Below are 16,843 nucleotides of genomic sequence, written 5' to 3'. Positions count from 1 at the left end.
GAGGAGGGCCAGACGGAGGCGCCCCCCACTGCCCTCCCCATAGTGCCCCTGCAGACCCACCCCCACTCCGAGGACGGGCCAGGGCACTGGGCCTCACGGATCCAGGCTATGCACCGTGAGGCAGTGCTGGGTTCTGGGAGCGTCGGGGCACTCTCAGGAGTTCTGAACTGGTTCAGATGGAGTGTGTGATCACAGAGCGTGAGCCCGTAGGCCTCCCACACCGTCTGTGTGAGCCGGTGAGGAAGACGCGGCCGAGAAGACACGTAAGCAGAGTCGGCAGACGGGGACAACCACGGAGGGCCCTGGGCTTCCTGCTGGAGCCACACCCCACGGGCTGCTGGGCTCACCTGCTTTGCACCTGTCTGACACAGAAACAAACTCCCCCTTTAACTGACGCGTCGGTTAAGAACCGCATCTGCAGATCTTTCATGAAAAAGCAGTGCAGCCTGAGTGAAGGGCAAATGACACCAGGCTGCACAAATATGGACGAGCTGCTCATTACTATGCGAAAGATGACGCGAACTGAAACAAGATGAATGAAACAACGGCCAGAAGGACAAGGGCCTGAAGAGGAGCTGTGGCCGCTGGGGCCGTAAGTACAACTCTAACCCCCGAGGGAACAGAAGGGACCGCCGGAGGCCAGAGCAAGCGTGAGGTGTCCCCACGGCAGGAACGCCAGCTCGCAGCCCCGTGCTCTGGAGCCTGAAGCCTCCACCTCCGGTACACACCAGCTCTCACGGGAAACGGTGAGGACAGTGTTTGGCTTTCTTGTAGCTTCTGACTCTGAAGTTGCTTTTAGATGCGCAGAAGCAGCAAAACCAGGTTCCCGGGTGCTCCCCGAGGGGCGACACCTTTGGCCTGAAGCGCTCTCTCCCCCAGCAGAGCTGCTTTACGGCACGCTTACGTCACACGCAGGGTTCACTCGGCCTCGGCCACGTTTTACACACACTTCTGCTTTCTGTGTTCCAAGGACAGGTTCGTGGCACGCCCTGTCACCCTCACAATCAGACGGTTCCAAGAGGCTTGCACGCTCCTCAGGTTAACTCCCACAGCAGCAGCTGCCCACACCCCGAACCCTGGCAACCGCTGAATTGTCCATCATTATAATTTTCTAACTTCAAGAATGTCCCATAAATGCCCAAGTTGTTCTATCTATCTTTCAAAACTTTATTCCTTTCTATTACCAGATAGTATTCATCGTACAGACAGACCACAGTTGATCTACGTCACGTTATTTTAACGTCACCTAGCGTCCCCCCAGTTTGTCATTGCTATAGTTGTACACTGTTGTTAAAAGAACAACAAAGAAGTCGGCTGCATTCTCAAGAATAAAGTTTATCACATTTGGGACCTGAAAATTTTACCTACCCTTGGAGAGTTCTGCTAACAAAGCTAATTAGAAAGTTTCATTCCAATTTGTCTTTCTTTATGCAAAACTGCAAGGAAGTTCTGTGATCTTGGGTAATGACAGGTTATCCTGTCTGAACTAATGCTCCCACTGAAAACAACAAGAAATACTGTATAAAATATTTTTCATGTTTCTTAAAAGAAAGAACTGACTGGATAGTGAGGAATTTCTGGGTTGAACCCTCAGCGGGTTCCATAAGGGTGAAGGGAGTGCCAGTCAGCAACAGGCTGCGTACAGGGGCAAGAACGAAGGCCTGACCGTCAACAGGAGGAGGCCCAACACGAGGCCCTGCTTTCCAGGGGAGGCAGGGCTATGAGGCGGAAGCTGGAAAGCGAAGTACCTGCGTGGGCAGCTGGCGGCGGGCTTGTGTGATTCCGTGACTGTGACTCTCCGGTTTGGAGGAAGATGTTCCTAGGCAGGTGGTACCTCCAAGTACACAGCAGAGGCAAGCGCACCGTTTCCAGAAAAACAAAGCTCTCGTCTTTGACTTCACACTACTCCTATAATTAGCTTTTCAAATATGATTACCAACGAAAATTCCCACAAATAGACCAGAAACAAAACACAACAAACAGTGCTCAGGGAAACAGTGTACTCGGGTGACAGCCAGAGGGAAAACAAGAGAAAAGGACAAAAGCAGCAGATCCCACACGAGACCGACACAGACTGTAAAATGAGGAAACATACGGAAAACTAGAAAGATATTTGCAAGGAAACAGGCAAACATAAAAATGAATAAATCAATGTGATAAAGATACCAAACAGAATTTCCTGGACCAAAAAGTATCAGTAACAGAAAATAAGAATTCCACCGGTCTGACAGCGGCCTAGACACGGCCAAAGATGAGATCAGCAGCTTGGAAGTCGGGCCACAGGAGAAGATACCGAATGGGGAATGAGGACATAAGGTGGAAAATAGGAAAAAAGGAGAAACAAAGAGTGGGGATAGGACGCCGAACAAATCTAACATTCATGTCATCAAAAGAGAGGGGACAGAGCAGTATATAAGGAGACAACAACCCTGTTTTCTGGGACAGGAAAGGAGTGATTCACAGACTTGACCAATGCACCAAATCCTAAGCATTATACGAAAAGCAGCTTCCATCCCCACACAGCGTGTCTGAGCACAGAGCAGCAACAAGGAGTAGGTCGGAAAGCCACTGTAGGGTGGAGGGCACCAAGAAGCAGAGGCCCACAGATGCCTGCCAGTGAAGGCTGCAGCCAGAAGGCAAGATGGGGCATGTGGGAGGAAAGGTTTCACGAAGGAAAGCCAAACAGAAATCTAGACTATTCCCAATAAAGCCAGAGTAAACAGAACAATACATTTCTGACAGAAGGAAAGTCACTCCTCATGAAAGGCCCGAGGTGTCAGAAATGAAGAAATACACGATATTTCTTTCTCCCACTGACATGCACAGGGAATGTGTGAAACAACAGTATCTTTGGGACTTGGATTAAAGTACATGACAAAAATGGCACAAGGTCAGAGGGGTGCAAGGAGGTAAACATTACTCCGAAACAATGTGTCCAGGAAGTGACTACCTGTGGCTCTGAGAGAGAATAATGCTCTCAGGTCACAGGCTAACTACAAGAAAAACAAATACAACTTAAAACCTTCCAAACTAGTGGAGAGAAAGTGGAATTATAAAAAACTGTAAGTAAAATGGTGAGACAGGAGGAAAATATAGAATAGGTAAGTCATACTAAAAAAACAAAATAAGATGGTAGGTTTAAACCAGAAATACAACAGCATCACAGTAACTGTGTAGGCAGCATTTGTCAGAGTAGGTAAAAATTAAACGTAAGAGACACACATACACACAAACAGAAGGGCAAGTGCAAAATGGAGCAAGACAAACCAAGCACGTTACACCCAGCAGGCATGACTACATGAGCATAACAAGAAGGAGAATTTAACGCAAAAAGCTTTCCCAGAGGGCGCCTCGGTGGCTCAATGGGTTAAGGGTCTGACTCTTTCAGCTCTGGTCTTGTCAGAGGGTTTTGGGGTCAAGTCCCACATCAGGCTCTGTGCTCAGGTGGAATCTGCTTGAGGATTCTCTCCCTCTGTCCCTCCCCCATTCTCTCTCTCAAATAACTCTTTAGGAAAAAAAGCTTTAGCAGAGATAAAGTCACTTCATAATGACAAAATGCTTAACTCAGCAAAAATATGTAACAGTTAAATCTGTATACATCTGATACCAAAGCCACAAAATATATAACTCCAGCAACAGAACTCCAAGGAGAACAGATTCCCAACACCGATGAAAGATTTCCACGCAACGTTTAGCAAGTGTGAGAGAAGGGAGAAGAGCCAGCAGGGCGCACAGAAACTAAAACACAAGATTAACAACCTCGGCCTAACAGACGCGCCCACATTCCAGCAATCCAGCACCCAGGTTTAAGTCAACGAGACATCCAGCCCTACAATGCATCTCAGCTAAATTCATGAAATGAAGGTATATTCTTTGACACGACATAAAAAACTAAGTATGAACAGATAATAATTAGAAAATGCAAATATGCTTGTAATAACCACCGGGCAAAGAAGAAATCACAGTGGAAGTTAAGAGATATTCTGTACCTGACAGTAACAAAAATACCATTACAGAAACGTCTGGAATGTAGCCAAAGCAGTATTTTCGTGCGAATTTATAGCCTCAATGACATATATTCAGAATGGGAAAAAAAAGGCTGAAAATTCTAGTAAAAGTTGGGCAAGGTTTCTATGGTGAAATTTTTTTAAACTTCAAGATACTGCAGAAGACCTAAAAAATTAAGAGAGATATGTTGGGGTGCCAGGGTGGCTCAGTTGGTTGAGCAGCTGACTCATGATTTTGGCTCAGGTCATGACCCCGGGGTCATGGGATCAAGCCCTGTGTTGGGCTCCACGCTCAGCAGGGAGTTTGCTTAAGTATTCTCTCCCTCTGCACCACCCCCTCTTGCTCTCTCCCTCTCCCTCTAAAATAAATAAATCTTTTTTTTTATTTTAAAGATTTTATTTATTTGACAGAAAGAGATCACAAGTAGGCAGAGAGGCAGGCAGAGAGGGGGATGCAGGTTCCCCGCTGAGCAGAGAGCCCGATGCAGGACTCGATTCCAGGACCCTGGGATCATGACCTGAGCCGAAGGCAGAGGCTTTTACCCAATGAGCCACCCAGGCGCCCCTAAAATAAATAAATCTTAAAAAAAAAAAGTTGAGACATGCTAGATTCATGGCCTGGAAAATTTAATATTAAATGCAAATGGCCAGCGAGAACAAGGGTACTCCTGAGGAACAGAAGGAAGAAAGGCCCCGTTCTAGAAACCACTAACTCAGGACAAAGGGGTGAGAGTTCCAGCAGTTTGTTCTTTGCTCAGGAATAGACAACCCCCCAAGGGAACAGCACAGGAGACCCAAAGCAGCCTGTGCGTGTCTGAGTCCTGGTGTATGACAGAGGAGCTCTAGGTCACTAGGGAACAGTCCTTCTGGCAAGGGATGCTGAGACAACTGGTGTGGAAAACAGTGATACCTGAAGATCCTGTTTCACGCTATCAAAAAAACCCATCACTTCCAGCAGTTGAGGACAACTGACAACCCTGCCATGCTTTTAGAAGCTAATGCGGGAGGATAGCTCCATTGTCCGGAGAGTGGCTCAGAATGGCTTCCTAAACAACATACGGACAGTGACAACCAAGAGCAAAAAAGACTTAAAATCTGACTATGCAAGATTAATACTTTCTCATAACTGCACCAATTGTAAAAATTCAAGCTACAGATTGAGAAAGACTATCCGTACAATGCGGGCCTGAGAAGAACACCTGTATCCTATGAGCACCTACAAACTGCCCAGTAGGGCAGACTACCCCAGCTTAGAGAGCTGGCTGGGGATAGTCTTCTGTGACTGGCTGCTCCGTCCTCTGGCGCTGTACACCTGCGGCCTCTGGAATCTTTCCTTTCCCTGGCGGGCAGTACCAGCCTGCAGCCAGCAGCTCCGTGAGTCTACTTCCTGCCTGTCGGATCGGGGAGCCCGATGGGCTTCTCTCACTGTATCCTGTCTCTGATCCTTCCAGCCCGAGCTGGCAGTGCTTCTGCTGAAACAGACTCTCAAAACCTCTGTGTGTCTCCTGTGCATGTCACGGGATCCAAGCCCCCTGACAAAAGGCTCCCACACAGATTTCCCTCGGATAACCCCATCCACTCCAGGCTCTGGCCGAGACAGTGAGTCTGTAAGACACAATCATAACCTCTTCTGCAAAAAGCTGTCCAGCCACACCCTTGGGCCTCTTTCTTGTGCATGCTTTCCAAACCATGAATTTTTGAGTCTGCGTATCTTTTGCAATCTGGATAGGCTGCAAATTTCTGCCACCACGGACTGGTTTCCAGGTTGGATACACTCTTTTCCCCAAGCATGCTAAATGGAGAAGGAAGCCCTACCGGAACGTTAAGAGAGCTGATTTCTAGGTTCTGAAGCAAATTCTACACCCACATTACCTGACATTCTCACACACCCGTTCTTACTGCGCAGTGCTCCGAGCACTGGGTACCCAGTCCTTCCGGCAGCTGACGGGCAGACTGGGCCCCCACCAACTGCACGACCTCAGACAAGATGGGCCCACGTGTTTCTCAGAAGGGACAGAGTCCTCACGTCAGCACCTTCCCGCCGCCATCGCCCACGCATGGCCCCGTGAGGGTAGAAGGCCCCGACCCGGCGCGGACAGGACAGTTTTCCGAAGCATCAGCTAGCGACGCCGCACTTGAAAGCGTGTGGGGAGACGAGCCACTGGGCCAACAGCAGCCGCAAGCACGCGGCCGGACGGGCTCCAGCCGTGCCCCGGAGAACTGCGGTGGTGCGGGATTTGTCATGAGTGACACGCACGATGCAGGGAACATGTATCCATTTCCATTACATGACTTAAACCCGGTCCTGTTTTCCTTAAAAGACAAAGTAAAATATCAGGTGACTGAAAACTATTTTGTCAAGAAAAATTCCTATGAAACAGCCTCAGTTTGTTAAATTTGAAAAGCCTTTTTATCAACCGATGAAACCAACCAACCAACCACAGACTCAGCAGCACAGAGAGCAAATGTGAGGTTACACGGGAAAGGGGGCAGGGGACGGGTGAGGCAGGTGAAGGGGATTAACCAGTATGAGCCTCCAGTTAACAGATAAGGGAGTCACGGGATGAAACGTAGAGCACCAGGAGCCTAGTCGGTAATAGTTCAACAGTGCCCGTACGGTCACCGACTTACGCAGGGAGCGTTGGGGAAGGTACGCAGCTGTCCAAGCACTACACTGGACACCGGAAACTAATGCAACACTGTGTATCAACTATATTTCCATTAAAAACACGTGTTAGGTCACTGGAAGAAAAAGCACTCAACCTTCCAAAATTGTGCACTTTGCAAAAAAGGAAATTTAAAAAATCTATCCTTTATTAAACAGAAAAGCATATCTACCAAATACCAGAATGTATTATTATTCATATTTTAAGGAAACTTTGCAAAAGGAAAACAAACTTGGTTGAACTGCCTGTAAACATGAATTCTGTAAATCAGCATCCTATGCTTCTCCCATTCTACAGTTTTCATTGCTTCTGCTGAACTGGTCTGCCTGTGTCCGCAAACTGTGAAAACGATGCAAGGTCTCATGCTGAAGCAGGCGTGAGACATTCTGCAGCTAGACAGAGGCGTAGGTACAATTCTGTCTAGTAAGTCTCTCCACACTTGACTGAACACGCAAGTATAAAACTGTGGACTGGAAAACCAGAACAAGACAGATCTGCAGAAACAGTATGTTCCTCATGTTGTAAACAAACTTTTAAGAAGTCTGTACAGGCTAAATAAAAGAAGGTCTATGTGTAAATATTGGTATATTTACATATACATAAATATGCACCTTAATATTTATAAGTCTGTATATGTACACATTTCTGAAAAGCCTTATAGTCTTTACCAACAGTAAAATTGCAGAAAATATATATTTCTTTCTCTTGTTACTAGGTATTATCTAATTTTTTACTACAAATATGTATATACAACTGAAATTTAAAAAAAAAATGAAAATCAGTATCACCTTAAATTGCTTATAATGGGGGCACCTGGGCACTCTGCCTACTTGTGATCTCTGTCTGACAAATTATAAAGAAAAGGGGCACCTGGGTGGCTCAGTGGGTTAAAGCCTCTGCCTTCGGCTCAGGTCATGATCTCAGCGTCCTGGGATCGAGCCCCACATCGGGCTCTCTGCTCAGCAGGGAGCCTGCTTCCTCCTCTCTCTCTGCCTGCCTCTCTGCCTGCTTGTGATCTCTGTCAAATAAATGGGTAAAATCTTTAAAAACAATTATAAAAAATCTTTAAAAAATGCTTGTAATGTATCTCATAACCGTAATTCATTTTTCTTGCTAATTTGATAAAACGAAAATTGTCAAGTCTTTTTATACCGTCAGGCTGAAGGAATTGGAGAGCCCACAGGAATAAAACATTTCACTGAAAAATACAATAGAAATTTCAGTGGTTTTCAATGGTTTCCACCAGTTAAATACAGAAGTGCTCTAGAGAAAAGGAACAGCGCTCCCACTAGGCCTTTTGCATTCTATGACAGTCTTGAAAGGCACATCATAAAAACATGTTAGAACAGGCAAAAGCAACAGAAATGAATAGAAACAAGACTAATGAAAGCAAAAACCCCAAACTAAACCAAACCAAAACAAATTACTAAGAAAATAGGTGTTGGCTCTATGGGTACGGGAGTAGCAGACTTTTGTCGGCACGTGACAGAGGAGAGCAGAGGAGTGTGCGAACAAGTTAACACGCGTCGTGCCAGTCACTATGGACACAGAGGGGCAAGGAGGGGCTTCCACAAGCAGTGGGGTCCACATGGGACAGTGCGGTTCCTGTTAGGCAGTGGTGTTCACACCAGGCAGTGGGGTTGGTTCACGCTGGGCAGGGGGGTTCAGTTCACATCAGGTAGGGCGGTTGGTTCACACCGGGCAGGGGAGTTGGTTCACACCGGGCAGGGGGGTTGGTTCACACCAGGCAAGGGGGCTGGTTCACACCGGGCAGTGGGGTTGGTTCACAGGGGGTGGGGTTGGTTCACACTGGGCAAGGGGGCTGGTACACGCTGGGCCGGGGGTTCAGTTCACGCCGGGCAGGGGGTTTGTTCACACTGGGCAGGGGGGTTGGTTGACACCACACAGGGACCCCTGAGCTCACACCTTCCAGCACTAAGTGCTGCTGATGCCTAGTGGGCTGTGTGTGGGGTGCTAGGCACGTGGCCTGCTTTCCTGTGGGGAACTACAGAAGGAATCCTTGTAGGCCCGGATTCGAGTCAGGAGGCTCCTGGGGAGGGCTGTGACACTCATTCAAGGCAGGAATGACATCAAGGTCCTTGATCTAGGGAGCAGCAAAGTCAAGCCAAATCAGCAGATAAAATCTGCAGAAATGGGTGGTTGCGTGGGTGTTGAGAGTAAGGGAAGGACGGCTTCCATGCTACTTCTGGGAGACACGACCACGGGTGTGCCTCGTCTGGCAGTGAACTCTGTGTTCTCACACAGAAAACAGGAGCAACGCAGACTTACCACATTTGCAAACTGACTTTCCTTTGGGGCCATACTTTCCACATGCTTGCACTGAGAACGCGGTGCGAGTCGTGCACCAGGAAACCGAGCAGAGGCACTCTGTGCCAGGTTCCAAGCACACATCTGGCCTATAACTGCATCCACGTCCCCGCAGGACGCCAGGTGACATGCTCGGCACAGGTCAGGTTGTGGGGGGGGGCTGTGACTAGGCCTTCGGGCTGATCTCGACCAGGACAGTCTCAGACAAGGGTCAGTTCTGGGATGACTCATCGATAGCTCTAGTCTGCCATTTCCACTTACCCAGTGAGTTTCTGGGGACAAAGATGAGTCACCAGAGCCTCCTGCTGGCACTCGCTATGTGTCAGTGGGTTGAGGACAACGCTGCATGACAGCGCCACAGACTGTGTGCACAGTCGCAGCTCCTCAGAGCAGGCAGGACCTCCGGAGTGGGTCCCTTCAGCAAGGGCGTGAGGAGCCCTCGGGCAAGGCGTGCTCCATTCTCAGCCCTGAGCTCCACCAGGCCCCTGTCTCCATGGAGCTGAGCACAGAACCACAGACAAGTCAGAGAAAAGAGCAGTGACCCTGGGAACGGCGGCAGAATTCAAACAGGCTGATGGGACGCCACGTGGCCAGCCGGGAGCAGGAGCACAGGAGCAGCCCGCCCCGGCCAAGAAGGGCCACGGCCAGCGTGTGGTGCGGCGGTGGAGGGGGACGCGGGGCTGGAGAGGCGGGCTGGCCACGGGCCACACGCCGGGTGCTGTCATGGGCACGGCGCCCGGGGCCCCGCTACGGCTCCGCTTCGGCGAGGTCCGTAAGTGAGGGACATCGCCTTCAGACGGACCTGGGGAGAAGGCTGGTCTGTAAAGATGCCTTTCTCTTCAGAACGTCTCCAGCCCTGGCAGGAGCGCTCTAGCCTGTCGGCTTTTGTTCTGTGTCACACAAGACGCTGCTTCCCGCTTCCCACAGGGTTTACTGGGCTCTAACTGCCCACTCACGCCGAAGTCTCCAGTCACATACACGAAGCATCTTCTAAAATGCATTGTGGAGATATTTTAGAACAGACTCACATCTCTCTGTACTGCAAACGTTAGCAATTAAACTCAACAGACACCTAGCATGATTCATATCCCGATGTCACGCAGGATGGGTTATCATTTTGAGAAATCGTTCGTAGTAAAGACCGCCTCGCTCCTACGTTATCTCACTTGACAGACGCACTGGCCGGCTTCCGCCATCTGCCATAGTGACACGCGGGGATCCAGTGGTCTGATCGTACTGGAAACGAAGTCCATCAGCGGTGAACAAAACCAGTCATGGTTTATCCAGAAACACCTCCCAATTCTTGACTATATTATCAAAACACTCACACAAGGAAAAAGCATCAGACTTCCAGATTGCGCTAACAAAACAGACTTTGGCCCCCACGGTATCTTCTACGGAAGCGCGTCTCGTCAGTACCGTCAGCGCTCTCGGCTGCCCCCACTGCGGCTTCAGGCGGGGCCCTCCTGCTCGCCGACCAAATAAATCCCAGTAAATCATACTCGGTGAAACCAGCTCTTTGTTTTACCGTAATTCTCACACATACCTGATGGGAATGATGTAGGAGAAGAGGAGGAGGAACCGAAGGAGGTTGCGGTACCACGGGCCCACAAATCCTTGTAGGGTTACCATGACGACCGAGAGAGCCACGAGAGCCCCAAACAGTGCTTTGGTCAGCTGGTTGAGTTCAAGGTCCAACAACCCAACCTGAAAGGGACACACAGAATTAGGGCATAACCACAATGTCCGCAGTGTTACGAACTGGGATACATGACAGCAATGACCGACATCCTCAAACTCCCTCTGGTGCTGACCTTATCTATAACGAAACACAAAACGGTATTAACTCTACTCTCCTGAAAAGTCTCTTAGAGATTTAAGCAGAATTTCTGAAAGGGAGTCACGATCCGCAGGGCATTTCCAGAAAGGATGTACTGAGACAACTGGGTATCCAGCCAAAAAACACCGAGATCCTTTCTGAAGATGAAAACGCCAACAGACGGGCAGACTGGGGCAGGGGTGGGGTGCGAAGGACGCCAGACTTGCTCAGTCTGCGGAGAGAGGACGTGTCTGTCCCTCCGCATGTGCTTTGTGCTAACTGACGCTCAAGTGCATCCCATGTAACAGTTTTATGCTCAGACGGAGGCTCCCAGGAACAGGACAGTGTCCGTCATCCCCATCCACCAGGAGCGACTCTGAAAAAAACCTTCTCTGAATTAAGCAGAAAAGCAGCAGACCAGGTATCAGCTTGAGTGAATACCTTTGGAGTGTGCAGACATCCCACTCTCTAGGTTCTCCCAGTAAGGTCCACAACCCAATTCGTTCTGTGGATCGCGTCTTAGCTGAGCAATAATGAATGAACTCATTTTGGCGTGCGTTTTGTGTGGAATCTGGGAAACGGTAAGTAGTGTTCATTCCTCAAGTCACAAGTGCACAACTTTGATCTCGAGCTCCAGCGGTCTGCACACTGTCCCCCCGCTGAGTCGCCTGGTTGGAGGACCACAGTGCGGTAGAGCAGGTGGGCGGACGCAGGGTCTTGGGCTTTGCAAAAAAGGCTTCAGAACCACACAGGGGGAGAGTTGGGGTCACACAGCAAGGACATTTCCTCAGGAATCAAAATGTGAGCTCATCGGAGTGCTGCCTCTGCCCCCTGACAGTGCGACCGGGGCAAAGTGCACACCCACGCTCTCATCTGTAAGATGGGGTTAGAGACATGCCACGTAACAAGACTCAGCGGGTGAAGAAGACGAGGCACAGCCCTGGGCACACAGGAAGCCCACACACACGTGTTCCTGTTCTTGCTTGAGTCAGAAACACTGCGATCTGAGTCCGCCCTTCCCACGTCTGTGGCCTTGGCCTTACCCTGGCTACTCTCGCTCTCCTCACCCCCGAGCTGGGGCTCCCCACCTGCTCACCAGGTGGGCTCCCTGCCAGCCCTGGAGAAGCCACGGTCTCCCCGGCGATGGCCTGCCCTGCCTCCTCCTCACGCAGGGGACCCTAACAGGAGACCGAGTCTCCCAGCTCCGTCCGCTCGCCACCGTCTGAGCTCCTCCCCAATCTCACGCAAACCGCGAAAGACCATCATTTAAAAAGAAAGCGACGGCCCTAACTTTGACAAGATAAATGATACTATAATTCTCAAACTAAAACATCTGAGGATTACTGAGCTAATTAATTAGCAACTCGGTTTGTTTTTTAGTACTTTTAAAAATCCCTAATTTGGGCCAAAACAAAGTTAGCTCTCCTCACATCTCAGTCTTCAGCCTGCGTCTGGTTGTGACGAGAACCTGCCACAGGCCTGCATGAGAACGTTCGAACCTGCGTCAGAAAAACACCGAACGTGGTCAGAAAGTGCAGGCGAGCGTGGCTACGACGAAGTCCACTCATCAGTAACCAGAAAGGTCTGCGGAGCTTTCTGCCAGTGTGACGTGACGAGAAATGGGCCCGCTGAGCCTCCAGCTGCAAGAAACAGCCAGTCCAGTAGGACAAGTAAGACGAACACCACTGACAGAATCACAGGACACACAGCCTTCTGTCTGTCCAGCTGCTGCCTGACGCCACTCCGCGGCCTTTAAGAACAGCCTAGAAACACGGGAACCACAAGAAGCCAGAAGTAACCTGATGCTTGCCCAGTGCGTTGGGTTCGGCCTGCCCACTCACCAGGACACTGCAGGGTCTGTGACCCGGTCCACCCTCGGGAATCCCGCCATAGGCCTTGGCTCTGCCCCCAGCCCACAGGCTCCACCCCCTCCCGTGCCTATCCGCCCCCCCCCCGCCCCCGGAAGACAGTGCCAGGGCCCTGGACTGTGGTGCCGTCCAAACTGAGGCTGTGTCTGGGACCCACACTCAAGTCTGCGCGTGGCCGCAGGTGCCCTCCGCACTGCACAAGTGGTCACCTCTGGGCCAGGGGTCACCTCGCGGCCCTCCACCTGCAGTGCTCGCCCCCTCCCCAGAGGGCAGGCAGGCTGCACAGGAGCCCTCGTGGGCTTCTGGAAACTTCCGGCAGGCCTGCCGGGTAAGGGCTGCTCTTCCCTTGAGAACCGGCCACGGCCGGGCCTGCGCGGATTTACCAACTGCGTTTAAAGAGCAGCCCCACGAGGACAAATACCTTGCAATTTCTGCTCCTTCAACTCCTACATAGTTTATGCTTGAATTCTTGAGAAAAATAGGTTTTTGGATTAGAATGAAGAAAAATTAAGCTGAGGAAGTAGAGCATGTTTCGAAGCCCAGACCCTTCTGCTGGGACAAAGGAGGCCTGAGTGTCAGGCCTGGCTGAGGGTCAGATGAAGTCATTATTCATTCAGTCAGGGAAAAAAGACTCAATTACCTCAACCCAAAGATGCTATCAGTGAATGCAAAGTGCATATTTTACTCTATTCATCCAAATCCCATTAAAAAGTGAAAGGAATGATTTAATCTGGCCTTGCAGAGTTGGTCTTTTTTCTGTAATAAAATAAAGAATCACTGTCTTGCAAAACGCGTAACCACTGCCTCACCCGCTCCCTGCATCCCAGCAGTGAAAGGCTGTAAAGGCTGGGGCAAAACCAGTCAGGAACGAACACAAAGTTTCCTCTGGAAAAATGCCACATACAGGACCGACAGGTAAAGCAGCCCACGGCACACTGCTACGCAGACAACGCCAAGGATTCCCACCTTCCTGCCCCACCGAGGCGCTTGGGCTCACCCGCCTGACTCGCGAGCAGCTCAGCCCTGAGGCCCGCCAGGCAAGGTCCTCTCCCCAGCCCTCAGACCCAAAGGGAAGCGTCATCACTTTGAACTTGCTAAGTTCCAGGGTAGAACACAACTCTGCGGTCTCTCGGGTGCGCTGCTGAATGACGGTTCTTCTTCCTGGAACACCCCTGCAACCAAGCCACAGTGTACAGCACGATCTAAATTCTCTTCCCTTCTTTCGTCAATTTTAACGAAGTCCACTTTTAGTTAATAGTTAACATTTTCACACTCATTTCTCTAAACCGTGCTTAAAAAGTTTCTTCAACTTGCTTAAAATGCAATCTGGACTCAAAAATCGTAGTCAGTATAAAAACTAGTTAACTTATAAAACTCACAGGTTTTATAAAGAAGACGTGATTCTCTTCCTTCTTTAAAAAAATTTCTTGAAACACCTGAGTGGACCATATACCTTTTGCTATGATTGTAAAACCTTTCCACCCATAAAATATATTAATCACTCGAAGTAATTATGACTGTATAAGAAAAGGTAAATTAAGTACACTAGCAAGCAATTTTCAACATTTATTATAATTTCCTATATTAGTAAAGCAAATTTTCTTCTACTTGTCATAATATTTGTTTTATTTGAAACAACTGTGATAACAAAATTAAATACGCTACTGGAAATTTTAATCTCCAAGGGAAAATTTGTGCATAATGTCTAAGACACCACAATGGTTCTGCAAAGGGGCTGTTCTAGGATAATGAACACAATAATTGCCTGTATAATCTAAAATGCTACTAATGGCAACGATCACAAATCCATTTAGCTCCTCTTTAATTTATGTACCAAGTTTTAAATAGCTAATGGTTCTCAGTAAAATAATGGTTTATACCAACAATAAAGGGTAAATACGGTGTTCTCCTGCTTAATCAGGAAAAGATCAGTCAGGTTTTTGTAAATGGACGAATGAGAGCCCGCCTTATCTCTGAGACACAGCGCCGTCCCATCCATCTCCAAGTTAAACCCCTATCGTGCCACCAAGTCCACGCCAAACTGGAACAAAGGTCTTGTGCTACACAAACTTAGTGAGACAAAAACACAACGGGCCCTGGCACCCGCAAAGCGCTGACCATATGGTATTACCCCGGATTAGCACAAAGTGAACATCAAAATGCTCTCCCCGTTCTTTCAGGACTCACATTGAGCTTACCTGTTACACCGAGCTAGCTTACAGTAGCGGAACGGTCAGACGGGAAATGTTAGAAAGTCAGTTCAAACTCTTGCAAAAGCTAACTAGCATTTTATTTTGTCGGCTATTAACCCTGTACATGGGTCACATTCTGAAACACAGAAGCCTCCAATCTCAGAGCCTAACAGCTGATTTACCCAAGACGGCCCGATGCAGGCGGAAGTGCGGCGTTCCACACCAGAGGCCACTTAGGGGAAAACGAACGTTGGCGCTGTTTATCGTGCAGCAGCCGACGCCTCCTGGACCAGCCCCCCGGCTCCTGATCCTTCAGAATTCGGATCCCGCTAGAGAACCGAGATACGGTGACACTTTAACTGAAATTCTTATTATAAAAGCACAATCCTTTTAAACATCTTTGAAACAAATCAGCCCTATGTTTCCCACTTTCTGTAGACTTTCAAGAAATAAGAAAAAAATAAGTCACCTTCAGACCTTCATTTGTATTTACATATTTCAAAGAACTGAAACGCACATACTACCTCGAACTCCTAAATCTTAAAGCAGTAACTTTTCCCGTTTTGAAGTTTAAATTAAAAGTATTCGTTTCTACAAAGTGCTACACGGCCTTCCGTTCCTTCGCTCCAGTCTGCTTCTTGGCTCATCTTTGGACGTGAACCACTAAGCCTGGAGTGTCTGCTGCGCACACAGGCAGGCCGCACACTGCAGACGCGACTGACCTAGTCCTGCTCATCGCCTCAGTGATCTGTGAAATACGCCGCGTCTCTCCGAGCCACTTCAGTCACTGGCTCAGTAATCTGTGCTTTTAAAAGCTCCCTCAGTAAGTATCAGTACAACAATTCTTAGTGTTACAATATGTCACCTTAATTTTTTAAAAATCGAAATGCATATTTACACATTTTAAAGTGTGCTGTTGAAGAGTACCCCAGACCTACATTTCTGCCCGACTCCTCTCACTCAGCAACTAAGGTTTCTGCCCGTGCTTCCTACCCAGTTATTACGTAAGACGGTTTTCCGTGAATGTTGAACAATTAAAGAGAAAATGGGGTTGTTATTATTTTTTACATGAACGAAAAAGTGCCAGTGGGAGGACGAGCTATTCAGCAAAAAGTGAAGCCACTCTGCACATCGATGGGAGGAACTCCGAGCGCAGACAGGATTCAAGGCGCACCCTCAGTGCTCCGGGCTTGTGCAAACAGGTACACAACCGACCACATGTCAGCTGGCCGACGGTCAACGTGTCCGTCAAGGTGAAATGGTCCTAAAATCTGCAAATACGCCCGTGCGAAGTCTGAAGGGGCCTGAGCGCCCAATGAAGCTGTTTGGTCCAACTGCTGACCCTGCGGATCATGGGAGAAACTTCAATACTGGATTTTGCGTTTCCGATACGGCACATATCCTCTCAACAGGGTACTTTTTACAAAGGACAAAAATGCCAGAAAAGTGCAGACTGTCTATGAACATCTGTAAACACACATGCGTGCACCTCAGATTTGTGTGACACGTAGGCTTGCTGTGCGCTCCTGAAGGACAGTGCGGTCACGCTGCCTGCGGTCTGACAGCTCCGTCTGTCACCTTAGAACCTTCACTAAAGTATAACCAATATATCCGAAATCATCAAATTTAAAGTAATACAGTGGCTTAAAGATAAATGGTAAATTTAATTTTTAACATTACAAAGTATTTCATATGCTCTTGTGTGCAACTTGGGACGCATCAGTGACATACTTAAAGCAAAAATGAGTCCGTACAAACAAGCGTAGCAGCCCGGAAGCTAACTGGGTGCTTCATGTGTCCCCATGCACAAGCTACGGGAAAGTCTAGCATGAGTAGCAAGAAAACCCTTAGTCTGACTTCCCAACAGCCCGAGTCCTTTATTTGAAAACCAGGGACATAAGACGAACACGCACAGGCCAGCGCTTCCCGGAATATACCCCGTCACGTTTCGTGTTACTACCTT

At 48.8% G+C, this 16,843-nt stretch overlaps 1 protein-coding gene across 6 annotated transcripts in view; it reads right to left on the bottom strand.

The window, feature by feature from the left end:
• The window catches only part of ATP9B (ATPase phospholipid transporting 9B (putative)), a 221,155-nt gene that overhangs the window by 61,285 nt on the left and 143,027 nt on the right, over positions 1 to 16,843 (bottom strand). For all 6 annotated transcript variants that reach the window (XM_046025851.1, XM_046025854.1, XM_046025852.1 and 3 more), the window contains one exon: positions 10,548 to 10,708. In XM_046025851.1, coding sequence (XP_045881807.1) covers positions 10,548 to 10,708 — 161 coding nt within the window. The remainder of the gene's footprint in view (positions 1 to 10,547; positions 10,709 to 16,843) is intronic.

The sequence above is a fragment of the Meles meles genome, chromosome 12 (genome assembly GCF_922984935.1).
Source record: "Meles meles chromosome 12, mMelMel3.1 paternal haplotype, whole genome shotgun sequence".
NCBI lineage: Eukaryota > Metazoa > Chordata > Mammalia > Carnivora > Mustelidae > Meles > Meles meles.
The sequence above is the reverse complement of the archived record's forward strand: the minus strand, read 5'-3'. Positions and strand labels throughout refer to the sequence as shown.